The following is a 25,391-nucleotide window of genomic DNA, read 5'->3' on the forward strand; positions in this document are numbered from 1 at the left end:
GTGAATGCCATCACAACAAGTTGTCCTATTATTGCACTACAAGCAACTCTTCACCACTGGAGAAGACATGTTACTTATTCTCAGCGGATAGCTCCATCCAGAGATGAGGTATCCATCAAGAATCCACTGGTGAAGTGTTGCCTATTTGAGAATCCACTCTCAAGGTAGTTCAATATCAGGGCAACTTGTTGTGAAGGCATTCACAATATGAGATATAACAAAAATGATGCCATTTCACCTACTTTGGTGATTTGATATGAACTAAAACGATGCTTTGCACAAACTTGTTCGATTAGTGAATTTTCCATAGTCAGAGGATTTCAGCACTAAAATCTTTTTAGTATAAACATTTTGATATAATGGAAGTGACATTGCAATTGTTTATATCAATAGCTATAATCTGATATGTCGACCACGTTAAGCTCTGATGGTTGTGAACAGTTCTGAATTATTGAGTGGATTATTGCTCTGTCTAATTGTAATTGTGACCTTAAGTTTGAAAGTCCAAAGGAGCTCATTCTTCCAACTTGGTAACGAGTGTAATGAACAGAATGTTAAGCGGTTAGAAATTCTCAGTTTAAAAATGTTTCCCATAGCAGAGTAAAATATTTATAAATTCTGAAATAGTACTTAAAATGATCTTTAACTTATGTATGTGTAACTTTTCATTTTTATTTGTGTAGTTAATATTTCATACCTTTAGGTCATTTTCCTTTCTAAGAAGTTTCCCCTCATAAGAAGTTCTAAACCTCCACTCCCTTGGAAAACTTTATCTAGGTTCTACTGTATATACTGTACAACATTGAGAGTAGGAGTGTGCTATAGGCCTAATGACACTGATGAGTATAATAAGAAACTGTACAGGGAAATAGAGTGGGCCAGTAAATCAGAGAGTCTTATAATGGGAGATTTTAATTTCCCAGATATTGACTGGAATTTGGGGGCTGGTCACTCACACACTAGCAGGGCTTTTGTGGATTTATTGGATGATTGTTTTCTACATCAGCATGTTCGGGAGGCAACTAGAGGGAGTAATACTCTTGATTTGATTATCAGCAGTGATTCTTCATGCATTAAGAATCTGCGGATAAATGAACCACTAGGTGGCAGTGATCACAGTGTGCTGAAGTGGGATTTACTCAAAGAGGTAACTACCATTAGGGGTAAAGGGAAGGGTTATTGCTTCCGTAAAGGCGACTACGATGGACTGAGACAGTATTTAAATTCTATACAGTGGGACCAACTGATGATGTTACCAACAGCAAATTCAAAATGGGAAGCATTCAAAGAATTAATCTTGGAAGCTACTAGGCTTTACATACCAACTAAGAAATATTATTCAAGGTTTAGGCCAAAATGGATGTCAGATGAACTAATGAGGCATATGGCAGAGAAGAAAAATGCATGGGATACTTACAAATTAACACATGACACAGAAGCCTATGATAGATACAAGTTGATATGCAACCAAGTTACAAAGGAGGTTAGGCAGGCGAAGGCAGATTACGAGAAATCCTTGGCAAGGGATGCAAAGAAAAACAGCAAAGAGTTCTTTACTTGTGTAAACTCTAGAAGGAAGGGGATGAATCAGATTGGTCCACTTGATATTGATGGGTCAACTGTTGATGATCCTGCTCAGGTAGCTAACAAACTAAATGAATATTTTGCATCGACATTCACACATGAGGAGTTATTCACCAAGGGGAATGCCAGAGGTGTATTCAACTCTAGCAGTAAGCTACAGAATCTTGAAATAACTGGGAGTAAAGTGGAGGAGAACCTGTTGAAGATAAACACAAGAAAGGCACCTGGAGTGGATGGGATCTATCCAGTTATATTAAAGGAGCCAGCAAAGGAAGTAAGCAAACCCTTAGCCATAATTATGAGAGCTTCCTTGGACTCAGGGGAGGTACCCATAGACTGGAAATGTGCAAATGTGACCCCAATTCACAAAGGAGGATCAAAGACTGACATAAGTAATTATAGACCTGTGAACTTAACTTCTGTTCCAGGAAAATTAATGGAGGCACTGGTTAAAGAAGCACTGCAGGATCATTTAGACAAGACTTCAGTTATAGCTCGGACACAGCATGGTTTTGTTAAGGGGAAGTCTTGCCTGACCAATTTGATTGGATATTATGATGCAGTCACAAAAGAACTGGATGCAGGGAATAGCTTTGATATTATATACTTGGATCTTAGAAAGGCTTTTAATACTGTTGCACATGGAAGGCTGCTGCACAAATTGGAGCAGTGTGGCATTGGAGGCAAATTGCTGCTATGGATAAAGGGGTGGTTGAGGGGGAGAAGACAGAGAGTGGTAATCAATGGACACTGCTCATCGTGGACTAATGTTATTAGTGGAGTCCCTCAGGGCTCAGTGTTGGGTCCATTATTGTTTTCTGTATTTATAAATGATATTGATGATGGTATATCAAGCTTAATGTCCAAGTTTGCAGACGATACAAAGGTTGGCAGGGTTGTCAAGGACACTACTAACACTATGCTGCTGCAACAGGATCTGGAAAGGTTGAGCAGATGGGCTGAGAGGTGGCAAATGAAGTTTAACATTGACAAATGTAAAGTACTACACATGGGAAACAGCAACCCCAGAGCAACGTATCAACTCTGTGGTACTACACTGACAGTGGTAGAGAATGAAAGGGACTTGGGGGTGGTTGTGCAGGCAGATATGAAGTTCTCTGAGCAGTGCAGATGGGCTGCAAGAGTAGCTCATGGAGTATTGTCAATGATATACAGGAATTTTTCCAGCACAGATAAGGAGGTGATTATTCCCTTGTATAAGGCAATGGTCAGACCACACCTAGAGTACTGTATACAGGTCTGGAGGCCTCATTTCAAGAAGGATGTAGAGCTGCTGGAACGAGTACAGAGAAGGGCAACAAGATTAGTGAATGGAACAAAGGGGTGCTCTTATGAAGAAAGGCTTAAGTTTTGCAAATTACAGTATCTGGAGACTAGGCACCAGCGAGGTGATCTGATAGAGGTGTATAAAGCCTTGAATGGTTTGAGCATGCTCAATGCTGATGGGATTCTTCCTCTAGCTCAGAATAATCACCTGAGAGGGCATAAATTCAAATTGAGGAAAGACAGATGTAGGATAGACGTGCGGAAATTTGCCTTTAGCCAGCGGGTGGTTGGTTTGTGGAATAGACTTCCATCCCTTGTAGTGGAGGTTGATAGCCTAAATAAGTTTAAGGCTCAACTGGACAGGTATTTTGAACGAACAGAGGGGTGAAGTGGAAGTGGGTTTTTTTTTTTTTCTTGGCTGATGCTGCATAAGCTTGCTTTCTTGCATCAAATGCCTCTACTCATGCTAATGCTAACATTTTCATTTCTGTTAATTGCTTTTCTCTTAGTTTATCTTTAAAAAATGTTTTATTTCTATTATTGTATTGTTAGACAAGGCTTTTGTTTTTATTATTTTATTTTATTAATTTAAATTAATTTATTTTTTCATTTATTTTTTATATTATTGTTATTTATTATTCTTCTTAGATATATATGTGCCAAAAAAAAAAAAAGTGGTAAAATTTAGGTCTTTGTATTAATGAGATTCGACTGTGTTATGGAATCTTCAGTGCATACAAATTATTAACATTGTTTGTGAAATTATGGATGATATAATAGATTTTTTCACTAGCTCTTTCCATTAAGCCGCTCTTCTGGGATTAGGGGAAAAAATTTCCCATACAAAAAGTTTAGTGTTCAGTCTTGCTGAAACAAAAATATCTTTCAGGAACAGTATAAGGTCTTAATCACTGGCAGTAAAATTTGTTTACATTCTGACAGTGCACACAGCGGAGATCAGAGGATGTAAATACATTTTTATAGCTTCTACGAGGTGACACTTGCCTCACTTTTCGACATGGTCTCCTAGAAACTGCACACATTTTATATACCTGTTCATTCAAGCTGCGAAAGCCACGCCAAAGCTTTCTTTGGAGGTATGTTCAGCCCACTGGTAAATGGCAGAAGTGACTGCTTGTCGACTAGAAAATCTGCACCTGTTTCAGCAGATCTACATCCTTCCTAAAATGAGACCTCCGGACCTCTGTGCAGTACTCAAGATTTGGCCTAGCACATTGCCTTATACAACAAAGTAATAATTTCCTTGTCCCTATGTGATTTGGCACATTATAACTCTAGTTGTTTTTGCACCATAAAAAAACAAAAACCAACTGACCTTGTTCCTGATAGCAAAGTTACTGTATATCATAGACAAAACTCCATAAGCTGCCCTGGCAGTCTGTCTGCATTGCTCAGAGAACTTCATATTGCACAATTCACACCAGGTTTTTTTCATTTTCTGCTACCGTGAGCATATACCACACAGTTGGAACGCTACTCTGGTCCAATTTGTACAGCAGTCTTTTATTTGCAAAAGTATCAAAAGTTATCCTGAAAGTTAATTTGATATATGATATCAAATTTTTTTTTTTTTTTTTTTTTTTTTGTATTCAGTTCCTTTGTGACTGTATCGTAGTTTCCAGTCAAATTGATCAGAGAAGATCCTGTCCAGATGGTCCTGCAGTACATCCCTGGAAGAGAAGTTAATCTAACAGGTCTGTAATTACTCATGCCACCATTTCACCCCCCTTTGTGAACTGGGGATACAGTTACACATCTCCAGTCCACGAGGACCTAACCTGCATTCAAGCATGCTCTCATAATCATGGCTAAAGATTTGCTTACTTCCTTTGCTGCCTCCCTTAATATAATTGGATCGATCTCATCCAGCCCAGGTGCCTTTCTTATATTTAGCTAACAATTTCTCTTCCACTTTCCTCTCAGTTATTAAAAAATCATTTACCTCCCGGTTAGAGTTTGATAAACTTCTGTCGTCCCTTCTGCCCCCCCCCCACCAAATAATTCCTTATGTGTGAATGTAGATTCAAATTACTTATTCAGTTCTGAGCAACATTAGCAGGATTATGAATGGCTTGACCATCAATATCAAGCTGGCAACCCAAAGGTCGCGGGTTCAAATCCCGCCTCGGGCTTGGATCAAAGTACTGCAAAAACCTTGGGAGGTGCATTATGGCCACAGAAGCCGATGCGCCAACAACTACCAAAAAAAAAAAAAAAAAAATCAATATCAAGTGGACCAATGTTTTTACATAAAGAAGTTTTTTTTTTTTTTGCATCCTTTGCCAAATATTTTTCATCAGCCTTAGCTTGTCTGACCTCCTTTGTGACTTAATTACAGACTATTTTATATTTTCTTTATATAAAATTAGCTGCTATATTACTTGATAAGTTATATGCATCCCATGCATTTTTCTTCTCTGCCACAAGTCTCTTATTTCATCTGACATCCATTTAGGTCTAAACTTTGATAGTATGAACCAGAGCTATAATGCTCAATACATTCTACATTGATATCAATATTTGTAAAAGAATAAGAGACGTTTACCTCAATATGATACATAGACCACTTCTGTATGATACTCTCCAGAAATTAAACTGAAAACAATTAAAAAAAATCAAAAATCTTACATTACAGTAAGAAATAATTAACAATAATTAAAAATCAAATGAAAACAATTAGAAATCAATTTAATGCAATTAAAAATTAAGTAAAAAATTAACGATTGAACGTATACATTTGATGCCTTTTCTTCACCGTATCACATACTATGACAGGTATTTAGACGATGTTCTAGTCATTACGGATAGTAGCACTATCCAAGACATTTTACATTCATTTAATAATATTCATTCTAGACTCAAATTTACATTGGAGAGAGAGAATACGGATACTAAGTCATTAAATTTTCTAAATTTCATGCTTACTCGGGATGCAAATAAAATCCAATTTAGCATCTATCGTAAACCTACAAACACTGGTATGCTTCTGCATTATAACAGCTATCACCCATTCACCTACAAAAGATCGATTATCTTTAATGAAAATCTCAGTGCTTATAAATATTCAACAACGGAATCTGCTTTGGGCTCAAAAATACAAATATTAACCAGCAGATTCTTAAACAGGGGTTACCCACTTGCTACAGTAGACAGAACAATAGACACGCTAAGGATAGAATACAAAAAAAATACACCAACCAACAATAGTAATATCAAAAAATACTTTATTTCTGTCCCTTATGTTGGACAGTGGCACAAACAACTTAGCAGATTCTTTAAAGATACTGAATTTAAAATTGTAGCCAGGCAAATACAAAAATTACACACTATACTGAACAATCACTCAGTCCTTTCCTTGTTCGCAACACAAATAAATGACCTAGTGTACAACAATTCTTGTGGTGATTGCGACTCTTCTTATCAGGGTTCTACGCAGTTTCCTCTGAATTTTCATGTTAATCAACACACGGCCTCGGTTCGTGCTTCTCGTTCAGCAGTGTCAGAATTGCCGTTAATGAAAAACATACTTTTTTATTTAACAAGGCCAAAATACTTAGTGTCCAACATAATTATACAACACTATTAATTGCAGAAACTGTCGAAATTAAATTACATGAGAATTCTGTTAATGATCGCCGGCCATATCTAATCTCCGATTCGTGGTCCTTTATGCACGTGCGCGAAGACAAATAATCCCTTTTATGTTCCATGCTCACCCCTATTCGGTAATTTTCATTCCTGTGATCCTGACATACAGTCAAAGCATTGTCAGCTTCAGGAAGGAAAATCGTTTTGCAATTTTTTTCATTAAATTAATTTTTTACTTAATTTTTAATTTCATTAAATTGATTTCTAATTGTGTTCGTTTGATTTTTAATTATTGTTAATTATTTCTTACTGTAATGTAAGATTTTGAATTTTTTAAAATTGTTTTTGTTTTAATTTCTGGAAGTGTTCTACGAATCATATTGAGATAAACTTCTTTTATTCTTTTACAAATAGGTCTAAACTTTGAACAGTATTTCTTAGTTGATATATAGAGCCAAGTAGCTTCTATAATTATTTCCTTGATTGCTTCCCATTTAGAATTTGCTGATGGTAACATCATCAGTTGGTCCCACTATATAGAATTTAAAAACTATCTAAGACTACTGTGATCACTGCTACCTAGTGGTTCTTTTATCTGCAGATTCCTAATGCATGGATAATCACTGCTGATAATCAGATCAAGTGTATTACTCTCTCGTTGCCTCACTAACATGACTTAGAAAACTATCATCCAATAAATCCACAAAAGTAGTGTGTGAGTGACCAACCCACAAGTTCCAATTAATATCTGGAAAGTCAAAATCACCCATTATAATACATGCTGATTTACTCTCCCACTGTATTTCCCCTTACATTTGTTCATTGCACTCATTAGAATCATTAGGCCTATCAGTAGCATAGGAATGCCTTGGCATTGGGGCAGGTGCCAAGGGCACCTGCCCCTGTGCCAAACTATTTTGACACCCGAGGCTAACTGATAAAATGCCGCCCCAAGGTGATGTCGAATCATAAATTTTACAGTGGATTTTAGAAAAAATTGATTCTGAATCTATTGAAGTGATGGAGGCATAGAAACATTACTCAATTGTGGATGGTATTGGAATCATAACTTTATCGCTCAAAGAAATAAAACCATCAATTCATTCAGAAAATATGGTCGAACCGGCAGAAAATGGAATTGGTGCAATGGTAGATATTGCTAAAGTGGTAGGAGAGGGAAGGTTTGATGATGTGACTACTGAAGACATTCAAGAATTACTGGTAGAAACGTGGCTGGCGAAGCAGATTTGGTAGAAATGGCATTGGAGGTAAACCGGATCGATTCAGAATATGATAGCACAGATTAAAATTCTGAAGTTCCAAATTTTACACTAAAAAGAATACAGGAAGGCATAAACTTAGCCGAGCAATTAGAATCTTATTTTCTGAAGGGAGGTCTTTCGACTGAGAGGAACACAAATTTCAAAAGAGACTTTCAAAAATGCTTAGCTCCATACCATACATTTACAAAGATCTATCAAGCAAAAGCAAACAAACCCAGATTACTGATTTTTTTAAAGAGAGCAGAAGATACATGAAATCTAGATGTTGTAGAAGAAAATTCAGAAGGTGAAGATATTCTGCAACAGAGAAAATGTACTCGTTTGATTGTGCTTAGCAGCAGGGAAGAGGCAGAAAATTAAATGAACAAACATTATCTGACATATATGTATCACAATTTGTAAGACGTTCGTTCAGTTATTACTATTTTTAATAAAAATTAAGTTTCCATTGGTTATAAAATGATGTATTTTTGATAGCTTTTGGAATGTACGCCCCCCCCTTTTGTACTGGTTATTAGTCACGTATAACGCGGTTTCGTACTGCATGAGATTTTAGGGGAACCTAACTACCGTGTTGTATGGGGATTACCTGTATGTGTACTGTATGTACTGTCCTATTCAGGGTACTGTATTTGATGTGATAAGTGTGAAAATTGGGTAGGAATCAGAATGTCCTATTTGTATTAACTGTTGCACCCTGAACATGTATTTTTTAAAAAATAATTATAATAAATTAAAAATTAAATTAATTATTCTTGCAGGTTAGGTTTTATAAATGTGAGTAAATGTCAGCCCACTGGTGTAAATTATGTGGTGACCAAGTGAATGTTGGGATTAGTGTATAAAAAAAAAAAAAAATGTAAAATTCAGTGGCATGTTATGCTATAGGCAAAAAAGACATCTGCCTAGGGCCCCAATCAGAGGGGGGGGGGCCAAATCACTATTTCAAAAACTCATTGCTGTTTTTAGCTAATATTTTTTAAGTGATTTTTATCAGAAACTGAACTTTCTACCTACCACTATCAATGAACTTTACTTAAAGATTAATTTGAAAAAAAATTACATTTTTCCAAAAAAATGGTTTTACCAATTTTGATAAAATTTTATATTTAGTTCTTATGTCATATAATTTTTTTTTTTTTTTTTTGTTGTCAAAATAAAATGAAATTGAAAATGTTTTTTTTAGATGGTTCCCCAAATTCCATTTTGCCTTGTGCCCTCTCTGTCTGTATAATGATGGATGCAATATGACAAATGTGTGAGAGAGTATTGTGTTATATGCTGTTATTCATTCTGCCATAAATACAAAAAAAAAAAAAAAAAAAAGTGTGTGATTATGTAAATGTAAGTTTGACAGGTGTGCAGTTTGGCTGAATGCATGTAGAGTGCAGGATTGCAGCAAGTGGGTAGGCGAGGTAAGTGTCGCTTACAGGCAGCAGCTCAAGAGGGCGCCAAAATTTTTTCGACACATAAAAGTTGGACCTCTGTTTAACGAACTTCTTAATAGTGAAATTTTCTATTTAGCAATTTTTTTTTTAAATTTTCCTTTAGTAATTACATTTAATAAATATTGACCCAATATATCATTATTAACTGATCTAGGTCATTGGCCAGAAAACCTGACAATGAAACAATTCTGAAAAAATGGAGAAAAGGTCGAAGGTTTCTTTATCACGAAATTCTGTATTTTGCTTTTGTTGCAAGATATTTTGGCGATTGTGAAAACCAACTAAGTAATCAATTTGGATTTAGTAATTGGAAAAATTTATCTGCTATTTTAGGGAAGAATGAAACAAATGCAGTACATATTAAAAATCATAAAAAATGGTTAGATCTGGCACAGTCACTAAAGACAAAACAGTACAATCGACGCTAGAGAACAGCGATTATATGATATAGAAAAAAAGGTATGGGTATTCAGTAATTGAAAAAATAATATATATGATAGTATTTTTAGCAAGGCAGTGTATAGAGTTCGTCAGATCTTTAAATGATTAATATGAAAATAACAATGGTAACTTTTTAAAACTTACTGAAACAATTGCTAATTTGATTCAGTTATGGCAGAAGATATTAGCCGTATTCAGAAATCTGAATCGAAAAATATTGGCATTATTTGGGTGATCAAATACAAAATGAAATTATACAAATAATTTCACAAAATAGTATAGATAAAATACTAGAAATGACTAGATATTTTGCTATGATTTTGGATACAACGTCCGATGTAAGTCATACCCCAGGGGCTCACATCTGGTGAGTATGGGCTTAGCACACCCAAGGTCCTGCGCTGGATATCATCATTCTTCTACTTCTGACTTCTCGCTCTCAGGGTAACTCAGAAATTTTTTTTTTTTTTGGCTGGTGCAGCATAAGCCTCAAGCTTCTTTGCACCATATGGCTAATAATGTTCAACAGATGACTGTGATACTTAGATTTGTATTTAGAGACATAACCACTATGAAAGTTGAAAAAAAAGCAAATATTTTCTTGGATTTTGTCTTGCACATGATTCTACCAGAGAGGGATTGTTTTAATATACACTTTGCTGCAACTTTATTAGGTACATCTACCTAATAGCGAGTTGAGCATCCTTTAGCCTTCAAAACAGCCTGAATTCGTCTAGGCATGGATTGAACAAGATGCTGAAAACGTTTTGCAGGAATGGAGTACCATGCAGACATGAGTGTGTCACGCAGTTTCTTGAGATTCGTCAGAGATGTAGACCTGCAGCGAACAGCCCTTTCCAGCTCATCTCAAAGATGTTCAATAGGATTGAGATCCACGGACTAAGCAGGTCACTGCAGCAAAGAAAAGGAAAAGTCATTGTCATGATCCTGGAACCATTCCATAGTGATTTAGGCTTTGTGCACTGGCACATTATCCTGCTGGAAGTAACCATCGAACATTGAATGGATGCACTTGGTCAGCAACGATGTGTAGGTACGATGTGGCATTCAGATGTGAATCTATGGGTATCAATGGACCCAACGTGTGCCAAGAAAACATTCCCCACACCATAACACTGCCCCCACCACCTTGCACAGTAGTCGTCGGACATGACGGGTCCATGGATTCATGTTGTTTTCGCCAAATTCTGAGCCTTCAATCAACATGAAGCATCAGGAAATTTAGCTTGTCAGACCAAGCAACTGTTTTCCAAACTCGATAGTCCAGTGCTGGTGTTGCTGTACCCACAGGAGGCGTGCTCTCTTGTTCTTCATTGATAACAAAGGTACATGATGTGGCCGTCGGCTGTTTTAGCCCATTCACTACAAAGTGCGACTAGTGGTCCGTTGCAATATTTTGTTCTGCACACCAAGGTTGTATTCTCACATGATGTGTGACACTGTGGCCAGTCTGTTTGCTTCCACAATTCTAGCCATCCTTCTCTGACCTCTGTCATAAACAAGCGATTTTCTTCCACAGGAGTGCCATTGAGAGGATGTTTTCTGTTCGTTGCACCATTCTCGATACACCCTTGAAACTGTGGTCTGTGAAAAGTTAAAGAGAACTGCCGTTTCAGAGATGCTTTGTTCAGCACGTCTTGCACCTTCTACCATGCCATGTTCGAAGTCCGTTAGATCACTCCCTTTCCCCATTCTTGCTATAGTTTGCACGTTTAACTGATACTAGAAAGGTTGTTCTGCTGCATTTATATCCACAACTGTAGTCATGTGACTTGCAATGTTGAGGGACAAACCATTTGTGTGCGCAGCAGGCTGTACCTAATAAAATGGCAGCACAGTGTATATCAAATCTACTTATTGAGTAAATCTAAATATTCAGAGTTTACATGGCTAGGGTTCAAATTGTGCACAGAAAACGCAAAGGTTATAAAAAAAATACTGTAAACAACGCCACTGAGACTTCCTTCGAAATACAGTAGTTGATTTTTTTTTTAATTTCGGAATTGTTCAGGAATTATGTTTTTTTTTTTTCTCATCATCAACCCATTGTTGGAACGTACTTCAAAAATATATATAACTAATTAATACTTAAATCTTTGTCTAACACCCAATGAGTATTGCCCATCTTTTAGTAGATACGCCACATGTAGACAAAATCTTCACTTTCCTTAAAGAGATAGAACTGTATAACACACTGTAAACTTTAACTGCAATTGAAATTTTAAAAAAAGCACTAAACTTTACCAAAGTTAGGCGCATTATGGCCATGTTGCTCTTGCTCTGTAAAGCCCACACTCAAACAAACAAACTGACACCCAATTGGAAAATAGAATAGAGAGAGGCCAAAACTGCTGAGAAACCAAATAGAAGAAATTTACAATGTTTTGCTTGAAATCACTGAAGACCAAAATAGATATGGATGCAAGGAATCATGCTAAATCAATAGCTTAAAAATAACGTCTTATGTTTCTTTATTCAATTATGATATTTTAAATAAAATTAATCCGGTAAATAAAATGCTCCAAAAAAGAAATTTTGACATACATGAAGCTTTTGAGTGTCTACAAAATATTACGGAATATTTTAAAGAAAATAGAACAGAGGAACATTCCAAAAAAATTCTCGATTTGGTTGATAATATGGCTACTATCATTAGCATCAATGCCAAACAAAATTTCAACATTAATTTTTTCTTTCAAATTATGGACCAAACAATTTCCTCGTTAACTGAAAAGTTTATAAATATGAAAGAACATGTAGAAATATTTACATATTAAATTAAGTGACATTGATTGTAATGAGTTTGATATGAATGGGTTAGCATTATTTGAATTATTAGATTTAAATATATATTAAAAACAATATTAATCCATTTGAAGTATTACAATATATTTTTAAAAACGATTTTACAGATACCTTTTCCAAATGTAGCAGTTGTATGAATTTTTCTAACTTTACCAGTTTGTTGCCTCGGTTGAACCGAGTTTTTAAAAACTAAAAATTAATCAAAAATTATTTATGATCAACAATGTGTCAACAACAGATGTCTAATTTGACAATAATTTCAATAGAAAATGATCTCTTGGAACAAATAAACATAAACAAAATAATTAATAAATTCGCATTTCTTAAAGCAAGAAAACATAAATTTGTATAATTTTTTTTTTAACTTTATGATTTTCCTTTTATTTTATTATTGTGATAGAGTGTGATTACTGTGATTTAGAATTTAAAGTTTATTTCCAGAATTTCAGAATGATTTTGTTATTTTTGTTTGTTATTTCATTATAATTATATTTTTTTAAATAAAAGAATAATAATTATTTATGCCTTATTTTATTTTTTAATCTAAATATTTTGGTGTGGCAAATTTGATTTCACTTACTGGCGGCACATAGGGTTGCAGCGGCCCTGATAGAGTGTATGTGTTGTTCTAACAGGCCCCATAATTTGTTTCAGTGAGAGAAACCTATTAAGAAACCTTTCCTGTCTTGCTGACATCATGCCCCTTGATCTGAGACATGGCATGGGATATGCTGGCACTGGCTCCAGCTGACCTGACCAGTACATGATTGCTAACAGAGAAGCACTGCATGTCCATAGTGCAATCTCCTTCCCTACATATGGTGCCCTGGCCCTATGACTTTACTCCCCTATAATCCCTCTTTCCTTTCTTCACCTCCCAGCCCAACCTTTTTGCCTGGTGAACTCTACCACTAAAAATCTTTGTTGTTAGCAGTCCAGTATCCCCCCCCCCATGGAGGATGGGCTCCTCCTACTGGGCTACCCCTCTAGCCCTTTAGTTTTCATTTCCAGGCGGAAAGTCTTCCTATCATTGACCTCCTTTATTTTCATCTGTTCCCCCCTCCTCATCTGTCTCCCCCTCCCTTTTTCACTTTCCAGAGGTCCCACCACCTTGGGTCCCTCCTTCATTAGCAAGCTCATATCCCCAGGGTTTGCCTTTGTCAGAGACCTTTCTATTCCCTACTACACCTGACGCCTCCTTGTGGCAGTGGACAGACAATATGGGGCTGTTGGAACAACACTAAAACTACTATCTATGGCCCTTACAGAGTTTGTACTGCAATACAGAGTATACAAATGTGGAGTTGGGGGAACCCCTGGTGCCACTTGACAATCAACACTATACACTCTCCTATTTGTGCACATTGTACTCCCCATATTCACATTCTGCATCCCTTATATCTGATTGACACTGTATTTCATAATGTGTGCATTTGATGACTTGACCAGCACTTCAAATTCATCAAATTTGTTTACTCTGCTCCTAGCATTGGTATATATGCAAGTATACAGGCACCTAAAAATACTTTGTCACCCTAACACAGTTAATTAAAGAAAATAAAAAGAAATTGATTTTTTTCCTTTATTTTAAAGTAACCAAACTATGATTATCAGTGAGTTACTGCATATTTCTATTGCCCTATTCATATTGCCCTAATGGTAGCCGAGCATTCTGGTCTCTTGCCAAAGCTATTGGCAGCAACTTTTGCCCATCTCTGCTCCCACCTCTGTCAAAACCAGATGGTTCTGTTTTCACTTCAGCCAAGGATAAAGCTGACCTGCTAGCATCCATTTTTCTTTCAACTCACGTATTAATGAGCTTGGTAAAACACCTCCCACCACTCACAGCACGCTCCATTTTATGCCTCCTGTGGTCTTCCATCAAAAGGATTTTGTTGAATCTCGATGCTAAGAAAGCTCCAGGTCCTGATGGTATTTCTCCACTTTTTCTCAAAACCTGTGCTCCTGAACTTACTCCTATTCTTTGCTGCCTTTTTTCACTTTCTTATTCTAAAGGTGTTTTTCCTTCTGCCTGGAAATTTGCTCATATCCAGCCAGTTCCTAAAAAGGGTGACAAATCCCTCCCATCCAATTATCGTCCCATTGCAATTACTTCTACTCTTTCTAAAGTAATGGAGAAATCAATTAACCACCAACTCTTAAACTACCTAGAAACCTTCCGTCTGATCAACAATCACCAGTATGGATTCCGTCAGTGTCGATCCACTGGTGATATTCAGGCTTATGTTACCCATTTATGGACTAATTCAGTGGAAAGGTTTGGTGAAACACAAGTAGTTGCTCTTGACATCTCAAAGGCTTTTGATCGTGTTTGGCATAAAGGTCTTCTAAACAAGCTTCCATCTTATGGTTTGCCAACTGTTTTTAGTAATTGGTTATCCAGTTTTCTCTCTGATCGCTCACTGAGGGTGATGATTGATGGGTCTCTGTCTTCTAACTTCTCCACTAATGCCAGTTGAGAAGTTAGAAGTGCCGGTGTCCCCCAAGGTTCAGTTCTTTCCCCCCACTCTTTTCCTCTTGTATATTAATGACCTTCTTCCATTGACTGGAAATCCTATCCATAGTTTTGCCGATGATAGCACATTGCATTCCACTTTCCATTTTGAGAAACCTTGTCCTGCTCAATCAGCTTCAACTTCTCGAAAATCTGCTACCAATTCCTTAAATGCCGATCTTCAGGTAATTCACCAGTGGGGCAAAGACAACTTAGTTGATTTCAACCCTTCTAAAACTCAGTCTTGTCTTATATCTCGCAAAAAGGATTCTTCTGCTCCTATGCTTATCTTTAGTGACACACCGATTTCTAGGCAAAATGATATATCTCTTTTGGGGATTACCCTGACTTCTAATCTCTCTTGGAACAAGCACATTACAAATATTGCTTCCTCTGCATCTAAAAAACTTGGTTTTCTCTTTTGCTCTCGGCGTTACTTTTCTTCCAAACAGCTGCTCACTCTGTATAAATCTCAAATCAGCCCTGCCATGGAATATTGTTCCCACATCTGGGGTGGTGCTCCCAAAACCTCTCTCAGGCTTCTTGATTCCATTTAGAAGAGGGCAGTTAGGTTAATTAATGATTCATCTCTAACAGAGTCTCTCCACTCGCTGTCTCATAAACGCACTGTTTCTGCTGCATGCCTCTTCTACAGATACTTCCATGGGCACTGTTCTTCTGAATTAACTTCTATAATTCCCACTCTCTCTTTCAAAACAGTCCGAACACGTGCCGCCACCAGCCAACATCCATTTACTGTCCAACTTCAAACCCACAGAACCAACTTTTCATCTTCCTCATTTATTCATTCAACTGCCGTTTTCTGGAACAACTTTCCTTCATACGTATTTCCTGAAAATTACAATCTACAGAAGTTCAAGTCCAATGTCAACAAATATCTTCTTTCGTCTTCTCAATCTCCAACCCAAGCACGGTACTAAGTACTATAGGTTCTAATACCTCTCGTGTTTGGGGTTCACATAAAAAAAAAAAAAAAAATCTGAAAATTATCAGATTTAATTCTCAGATTGCCCATTTTCCAAAGCTACTCTGATATACTACTGCTTTGGCAAACAGCTGGAGATTTCACCTCAGAGTGATAAGTTTTTAACTGCACTTCAGTGAAATTGGAAATTTGTTAGGGCATGAAATTGCTATTCATGAACAAGATTAGAACTCGTTAATAAAATGAGACTGATTCACTTTCTGAGTTTCAAGATTGATTCATGTAGTATTAAACTAAGGTAATAATTCACTAAATACATTAGTTTGGTAAATTTTTAGAATGCCATTTGTAAACTATCCTACAGCAACTGTTATCCATTTTTAATTGCCTAAAAGAAAATGAAGTGTCCTTTACTGAGGATTGATTGTGCCCTCAGTAAAGTTTAATAAAAATTCAGGAAAGGTTTATCAAAAAAGTAAATCGAAGTCCAATATAATGCTCCCTACATCACTGCCATTTAAGCTTGCATAATCAGAGGTAAAATAATAAAGTTCATTGGTTATAATTTTAAGCTTTTTCTCAATGGAAAGGATCACAGTACTTTACACAATATAATTCTGAAATAAGATATATTGCTCATTTTTAAGAAGAATGCTATAACTCAAAAATTATAATTTTAAGCTTTATAGCACAGTACGTTGCAAAATGAGCATTTTTTTTTTATCAAAAAAAAAGTGTTGCAAGTAACACTAATAATGGATGGTAGAGAGCAGTAGTATCACTATTCCTATAGATTAAATTTGCAGTGCACCAATCTCAAACAGTTATTTTTGAAAAAAAAATGGCAATTTCTGAGTTGTCACTCTTGCACACACAGTAGTTAGTAGTAGTGGCAAATTGTGCAAGAATGCCAGCTTATATAGATAGAATCAACCAAAAAAAAAAGCCTCTCACACACTTCACCCATCCTTACCCTCCAAGTACTTCTCTAGGTCTTCCTTGAATTTATTCAAACCATCCACTTCCACAATAGCAGATGGAAGCCTATTACAACAATAAATCACTCACATCCTTCCTTAACTTAAATGTATGCCCCCTCATGTGTGGTTTCAGCGGGAGGAAGAATGCCATTCACATTCAGCTTACTTCATTCAATCAAGCCTTAAACACCTCAGTCATATCACCCAGCAGGTGCCTGGTCTCCAGATAGATGCTGCAACTGCAGAAATGAAGCCTTTCTTGGTAAGAGCACCTGTTTGTTCCCTTTACCAATCTAGTTGCACTTCTCTGAATGGTTCCAGCATATCTTTCCTAAAGTGAAGCCTCCAGACCTGTATACAATACTCTAGGTACAGCCTAACCATGGCCTTGAACAAAGGGATAATCACCTCCTTATCCCTACTAGCAAAGTTTCTGTATATCATTGACAAAACCTGTCCTGAAAAGCATTCTGCTTAGAGAATTTCATATCTGACTGCACAATTATCTGATTTTCTACTAACCTGATTGTAGTTCCACACAGTAGATAAGTTACTCTGAAAGTACTGCTACTCCTATGCAGTACCTTGCATTTGTCAATGTTAAACTTCAGCTGCCATTTCACATCCCATTGGACCTAACTTTCTAAATCTTGTTGCAGTAGCACCATCATTACTGCCATTTACCACCCTGCCAACCTTTGTTTCATCTGCATACTTTGACATTAAGCTAATATACTTCATCAGTATCATTAATAAATATTGAAAACAACAATGTGCCTATCGCTGAACACTGGGGGCCTCCACTGATAACATTAATCCACAAAGAGCAGCACCCATTGAAAACCACTATCTTCTTCCACTTAACCATCCCTTGATCCAAAGCAGTAACTCTCCATATGCCACATTGTTATGTCACCAGTAACTACCTATGCCATATTGCTCCAGTTTATACATCAATCTTTTATGTACAACAGTATGAAAAGCAATGCTTCCTGAAATGCAAGTATATGATATTAAAATAATTTTTTGCATCTTGTTCCTTGGTAACTGCATCATAGTAACCTATCAAATTGGTTAGACAAGACCGCCCCGTATGTGATAAAGTAACTTTTTTTTTTATAGAAGTGAAAAGTAGTGATTTTTATGCAGGTTTTGTTTGTCTCCAGTCTTGAGTTGTTTTCTGTTTTTGTGCATGAAGAATTTTTTGATACAATAATATGATGGATGTAAGTGCAACCCACAGTCTAACAGTGATGAAACACATAAGTACTGGGTGGTTTGTTTGTTTTTTTAAAGCCAAGGGCTGTTTCATGATATGGCTAATTCTAATAATTTAGAGTGACTTGTGATTCAGTAAATTGAGTAAATGGGATATTACCCAATTGCCTTTGGGTAATTTGGAATGTTCTGAATGCCTTTAGTATGTGGTTTAAATTCTACTTCTTTTAAACAAAGTGCTGGGTTTAGAACAGTTATATATTGCCTACTCAATTTTATAGTAAATAACATTGATATTTCTGTTTTGTTTATTAGAGGACAAATTGGAAAGGCCTACTCCACCACTTCCTGGTAAAAAGCCCAATATACCTCCACCTATGAAAAAACCTCAGAGGTCCTCCATTGGTGCCAAGCTACCCAGTCCCACTCAGCTTGTTGGGACAACTCCTTCTCCGATACCGGCTACACCTCTAGTGCCATCCCTTGGCTCAGCTGTTACCACTACACAGTTTCCCCATTTGCTAGTTACCAACGGAACTTTAAATACTTCTGATAATTTAACTAGTGACCACAAAGTCCACCCAAGTACTTCAAAACATGACAACATAGGTAAAATAAAATGTTATTCAAAATTATTTAATGTGTTTATTTATAGTTTGTTTACAAACAGATTTTTGATGTCATCGTTACTGATTTGTAATGCATTTAACCAACAGTTTTTGACAACTGCCATCAGTGGTTTTGTTTTTGTACTCTGACTACACACTGTGTGCCCATGTTATTATAATAAGTTATGAGTGCTGTTTGACCTTTTTCCCTACTAGTCATAATGATTAACTCTGCTTCTGTTTCTGCTACACGTATAAAAGTGGTACTAATTAATACAATATTAAATATTGAAGCTCAGTTTCATTGAGCTTATTTTTGTTTTATTCCTTTGTTAAAGCCACATTCACCCTTTAATATTTTATTATCACTTAAATTATGTACCCCTCTAGCTTGGTTGTACCTGGGTATTGCCCTTACTTTATTGGATGGAAATAAATGATTTTATATATATATATACACACACACACACATAAAAAAACTCTGCCCAGTAGAAGCGTTCTGCAGTATCAGAACTTTCTCAAGGATCATGTATCAGTTTCATGGATAAATGGTGTGTAGTAATAGTAGTATACTCCAGTAAGTCTTCTGCAAGTTGCTTTGTTGTTATGCCTGTTCACACATGATAAATGTTTCACAAGAAATGCAGTCCAATCTACTTGTTTTCCGTTAACTTGTAGATGGGATGATTACCTGATTGTGTGTGCGTGTGCTCTGCCTGTCTGTATTATGGCTCACGCCTACCTGCACTTCCTCCTAACATTGTTATCCCAGCACCTGCAAGATATTCTCTTGTGATTTATTCACAAGATACCACCAGTTTCCAGGTGCATACAAAGGTCAGCTTGCCATTTCTGCATTGTTGTATTTTATGATGATGAAGGCTGGGATCAAAAATTTCCAGGACAGAATTCATAAGCACTTCTGAACTTAAAATAAGAAACTCTTCTTTTATTTTGTGCCTAAAGTGTCTAGAATTTTTTACAGTAGGTTGCATTGTGGTTGCACATGCAGAAAGTTGTTTTTTTTTTTTTTTTTTTTTTTTTAATCTATTGTTGACAATCGGTAATTTTGTATTGTAATTTTTAAGAATATTGCTTTCTAAACAAAGAACTTCTATAAAACTTTGCTTTTTTTGTTGAAGAAATCCATTTTGGAGATTGCAGAAATGTTTGTTAAAGCACATAGTGAAAAAGCTTTATCAAAATATACAATACAGCAGAACTCTCAAAAGAGATGCAGCACTTCAAGGATGGACATATTGAAGATGAGACAAGGTTTGGAAGACCTTGCAAATGATCCAAGATTTCTAAAAACAGTGGTGATAGGAGATGAAACATGAAGTTATCTTTACTACCCAGAGACAAAATTTCGGTTCTCTGAATGGAAATCTCCACATCTCCTAGGAAGTAAAAATTTGGATTAACTGGTGTTCTAAAGCACAATTGTTATGAATTGTGCTATGAATTACATCATATGAGTAGGCTGCACTGCTGATATGACATATTATAAATAATTTTTTCATTAAATTTAAATCTTTCTATTCAGTGAACTGCTGAATTCAAAGATGCAATGAGAATGGGGAGACTGAACCTGCGGGCAAGGAAAAATGAAAATTGTTCCATGATAATGTTCCTCCTCATGAGATATAATAGTAATTTCTGAATACATACACATTCACATACTCTTTAAGTGTCTTATGGCAGCTTCCTTAGTCACTTGATCTGCAACATGTGATTTTTATTTTATTCTCTAAAAACTGGAGAACTTGTTTGGGGTGGGAGGGAAATTTTCTGGTGAAACAGAATCAAGGAACTTTCAAAAAAAAAGACTTAAAAGAAGCTTTTAAACAACTATGTAACCAGTGCAAAAAATGTGTAACTAGCAAAAGTGATTATGAAAAATTAATGGGTAATTTTTCGTACTCACTTTTCATAATAATCTGTAAATATTATATTTGTTTAAATAAAAATTCAGTCCTGTACCTTCTGTGTTCACTAAACATGAGCTCTTTGGATTATGGTCATTGGTAACACATGCTGCAGAAATTGATGTTAGATATAAAAAAAAAAGTCAAATTTGATGGACCATAACTGTTTAAGTAGAAGTAGAAATTAACATTTTTTTTTTTTTTTTTTTTTTTTTTAAATTTGGAATTCCCTCTTAGCTCAGACCAGGCCACACAACACTAAAATTATATAGGCAGAAATTTCAAACCCAATGTTAAGAGAATCAACATGTATACGTATACATATGTATGAGGGGGGGGTATCAAAAAGTTCTTACCTGACCTAGATAAAACATCAGTAGGAAGATGCCATTTTTAATATAAGTTGTCTACATATTTAATAACTAACATGTGGAATTTCATTCCCATAGGTGATTGTACACCAGAGGTGGGTCCCAGAATCTGAGGAAGGATGCTATGCTTGACAAAGTGAAGTATCGAGCAGTGTTCAAGTTCTTGCATTTGCAGGGCAAGAAAGCTCAGAAAATTGACAAAGGAAGTGAAGCCAGTCAACATCGCTGGACAGGTCAGTTTGCATTGGGAGATCAAAATTGAGGGTAGAAGTGTGCTATAGGCCTAATGACTCTGATGAGTATAATAAGAAACTGTACAGGGAAATACAGTGCGCCAGTAAATCAGAGAGTCTTACAGTGGGGGATTTTAATTTCCCAGATATTGACTGGAATTTGTGGGTTGGTCACTAACACACTAGCAAGGCTTTTGTGGATTTATTGGATGATTGTTTTCTACATCAGCATGTTCGGGAGGCAGCTAGAGGGAGTAATACTCTTGATCTGATTATCAGTAGTGATTCTTCATGCATTAAGAATCTGCACATAAAGGAACCACTAGGTGGTAGTGATCACAGTGTGCTGAAGTGGGATTTACTCAAACAGGTAACTACCATCAGGGGTAAAGGGAAGGGTTTTTGCTTTCGTAAAGGCGACTACCATGGTCTGAGACTATTTAAATTCTATATATTAAATTCTATTTAAATTCACAGTGGGACCAACTGATGATGTTACCAACAGCAAATTCAAAATGGGAAGCATTCAAAGAACATATCTTGGAAGCTACTAGGATTTACATACCAACTAAGAAATATTGTTCAAGGTTTAGGCCTAAATGGATGTCAGATGAACTAATGAGACATATGGCAGAGAAGAAAACTGCATGGGATACATATAAATTAATGGGTGACATGGAAGCCTATGATAGATATAAGCTGGTCTGTAACCAAGTCACAAAAGAGATTAGGCAGGCAAAGGCAAATTATGAGAAATCCTTGGCAATGGTGCAAAGAAAAACAAAAGAGTTCTTTACCTATGTAAACTCTAGAGGGAAAGGGATGAATCAGACTGGTCTACTGGATATTGATGGTTCAACAGTTGAGGATCCTACTCAGGTGGCTAACAAACTAAACGAGTATTTTGCATCTACATTCACACAAGAGGAGTTATTCAGGAAGGAGAATGCCAGAGGTGAAGTAAACTCTGGCAGTGATCTAGATGATTTTGTAATAATTGAGAGGATAAACATAAAGGCACCTGGGGTGGATGGGATCTATCCAGTTATATTAAAGGAGGCAGCAAAGGAAGTAAGCAAACCCTTAGCCATAATTATGAGAGCTTCTTTGGACTCAGAGGAGGCACTCATAGACTGGAGATGTGCAAATGTGACCCCAATTCACAAAGGAGGATCAAAGGCTGACACAAGTAATTATAGACCTATGAGTTTAACTTCTGTTCCAGGAAAATTATTGGAGGCACTGGTTAAAGAAGCACTGCAGGATCATCTAGACAAGACTTCAGTTATAGCTCGAACACAACATGGTTTTGTTAAGGGAAAGTCTTGCCTGACCAATTTGATTGGAAACCGTGATGCAGTCACAAAAGAACTGGATGCAGGGAATAACTTTTATATTATATATTTGGATCTTAGAAAGGCTTTTGATACTGTTGCACATGGAAGGCTGCTGCACAAATTGGAGCAGTGTGGCATTGGAGGCAAATTGCTGCTATGGATAAAGGGGTGGTTGAGGGGGAGAAGACAGAGTGGTAATCAATGGATACTGCTCATCGTGGACTAATGTTATTAGTGGAGTCCCTCAGGGTTCAGTGTTGGGTCCATTACTGTTTTCTTTATTTTTAAATGATATTGATGATGGTATATCAAGCTTAATGTCCAAGTTTGCAGACAATACAGAGGTTGGCAGAGTTGTCAAGGACACTACTGACACTATGCTGCTGCTGCAACAGGATCTGGAAAGATTGAGCAGATGGGCTGAGAGGTGGCAAATGAAGTTTAACATTGACAAATGTAAAGTACTACATATGGGAAACAGCAACCCCAGAGCAACGTATCAACTCTGTGGTACTACACTGACAGTGGCAGAGAATGAGAAGCACCTGGGAGTAATTGTGCAGACAGACTGCAAGAGTAGCTCATGGTGTCTTGTCAATGATATACAGGAATTTTTCTAGCAGGGATAAGGAGGTGATTATTCCCTTGTATAAGGCAATGGTCAGGTCACACCTTGAGTACTGTATACAGGTCTGGAGGCCTCATTTCAAGAAGGAAGTAGAGATGCTGGAACGAGTACAGAGAAGGGCAACAAGATTAGTGAATGGAACAAAGGGTTGCTCTTACGAAGAAAGGCTTAAGTTTTGCAAATTACAGTGTCTGGAGGCTAGGCACCGGTGAGGTGATCTGATAGAGGTGTATAAAGCCTTGAATGGTTTGAGCATGCCCAATGCCGATGGGATTCTTCCTCTTGCTCAGAATAATCACCTGAGAGGGCATAAATTCAGATTGAGGAAATTGAGGAAAGACAGATGTAGGATAGATGTGTGGAAATTTGCCTTTAGCCAGTGGGTAGTTGGTTGGTGGAACAGACTTCCATCCCTTGTTGGGGAAGTTGATAGCCTAAATAAATTTAAGGCTCAGCTGGACAGGTATTTCGAACGAACGGAGGGGTGAAGTGGAAGTGGGGTGTTTTTTTTTTTTTTTTGGTTGATGCTGCATAAGCTTGCTTTCTTGCATCATATGCCTCTACTAATGCTAATGCTAAATGAAAGCTGTGTATGGGCAGAATTGTCCGTTCTATGACACTGTAAAAATTGGAAAGGAGTTACAGTGCAGTCGTACAAGTGTCTTTGATGAGCCAAGAGAAGGAAGGCTATTAACATCCACAGACAGTGAGACGGTTGCAAAGGTTGAGCAGCTGGCGCTGAGTGACAGACATGTGACTATTCATTTCATCACAAATGCAGCAGGAATTAGTTATGAGTCTGCCCACAGTATTTTACATGACCACCTGCACATGTCTAAGGTCTTCGCACAATGGGTTCCAAGATTGCTGACGCCTTTGCAGAAGCAATTCCTAATGCAATGTTCTCACCAACTGTTGGATGTTGAGAAGTTTTTGATTGTTTGGTGACAAATGATGAATGCTGAGTGTACCCGTATGATCCAGAGACTAAAGACATGGAAAAGCAGTGGAAGCACACCTCCGCAGGAAGTCATCAATGAAGTGGAATTGTGGTTTCAGGCAAAAAAGTGCGGACTTCTATGATCAAGGCATTAAACAACTGATCCATAGATGGGAGAAATGTGTTACTGTACATGAAGAGTAGAAAAGGATTAAAGTTCCTGTGAAGTTCACCTTTCTAGGGCTATTATTTCTAGGTAAGGTTATGAACTTTTTGATACCCCCCTTGTACATAGCATTGAATTAAAGTTAATGGTTTAGTTAACTACAAAAATAGAAAATCAAAAAAATTTTTTATTTTTTTATTTTTTAGTGTAAAAATAAAACAGTAGCAGTCAGAGAGAAAATGTTTCTCGTGTAACCTATGGCTTAATTCACTTAATGAGCTTGTTGGGTTTTTTTTTTTTTTTTTTTTTTTTTGTGTAAAATACCATGGAAGTGCTTTTACACTTTAAACCATTTAACTACTTTTTCTTTTACATTTTATATACATGGTCCATAAATCAGGAGACATGTTTAACTGCAATTAACAACACTATCTTAAATATATATTTTAATTAACTCTGGCATAATTGAAAAGGCATACATAAACTCAAAAACAAATATTTTATTTAAGCTTGTTTTAGTATTTTATGTAGTAGTGGCAAATGATGCAAGAAAGCAAGCTTATATAGCATCAGCCAAAAAAACACTTCTCCAATCCATACCCTCCAAGAATTTGTCTGGTTCATCCTTGAATTTATTCAAACCATCCACTTCCACAACAGATGGAAGGCTGTTCCAACAATCGACCACTTGCTGGCTGAGGACAAACTTCCACACATCTATCCTGCAACCATTCTTCCTCAATTTAAATTTATGCTCCACCTTGTGTGTAGTTCAGCAAGAGGAAGAATGCCATTCACATTCAACTTACTCAATCTGTTTAAGGCCTTAAACACCTCTTCTGGAGACTGAGCACCTTGCAGGTACCTAGTCTCCAGAAGCTGCAATTTGCAGAACTGAAGCCTTTCTAGGTAAGAGCACCCTCTTGTTCCCTTCACCTATCTGGTTGCCCTTCTGTACACCCATTCCAGCAGATCTACATCTTTACTAAAGTGAGGCGTCCAGATCTGTGTACAGTACTCAAGATGCAGCCTAACCATGGCCT

At 36.7% G+C, this 25,391-nt stretch overlaps 1 protein-coding gene across 1 annotated transcript in view; it reads left to right on the forward strand.

Moving 5' to 3' along the window:
- Positions 1–25,391, forward strand: part of LOC150091374 (SH3 domain-containing kinase-binding protein 1-like) — a 393,836-nt gene that overhangs the window by 232,440 nt on the left and 136,005 nt on the right. Inside the window, exon 10 of the mRNA XM_090383547.1 lies at positions 18,453–18,746. Within this exon, the coding sequence (XP_090239673.1) occupies positions 18,453–18,746 (294 nt within the window). The remainder of the gene's footprint in view (positions 1–18,452; positions 18,747–25,391) is intronic.

The sequence above is a fragment of the Mastigoproctus giganteus genome, chromosome 1, assembly GCF_048544385.1.
Source record: "Mastigoproctus giganteus isolate SK-2022 chromosome 1, ASM4854438v1, whole genome shotgun sequence".
In the NCBI taxonomy this organism is placed as follows: domain Eukaryota; kingdom Metazoa; phylum Arthropoda; class Arachnida; order Uropygi; family Thelyphonidae; genus Mastigoproctus; species Mastigoproctus giganteus.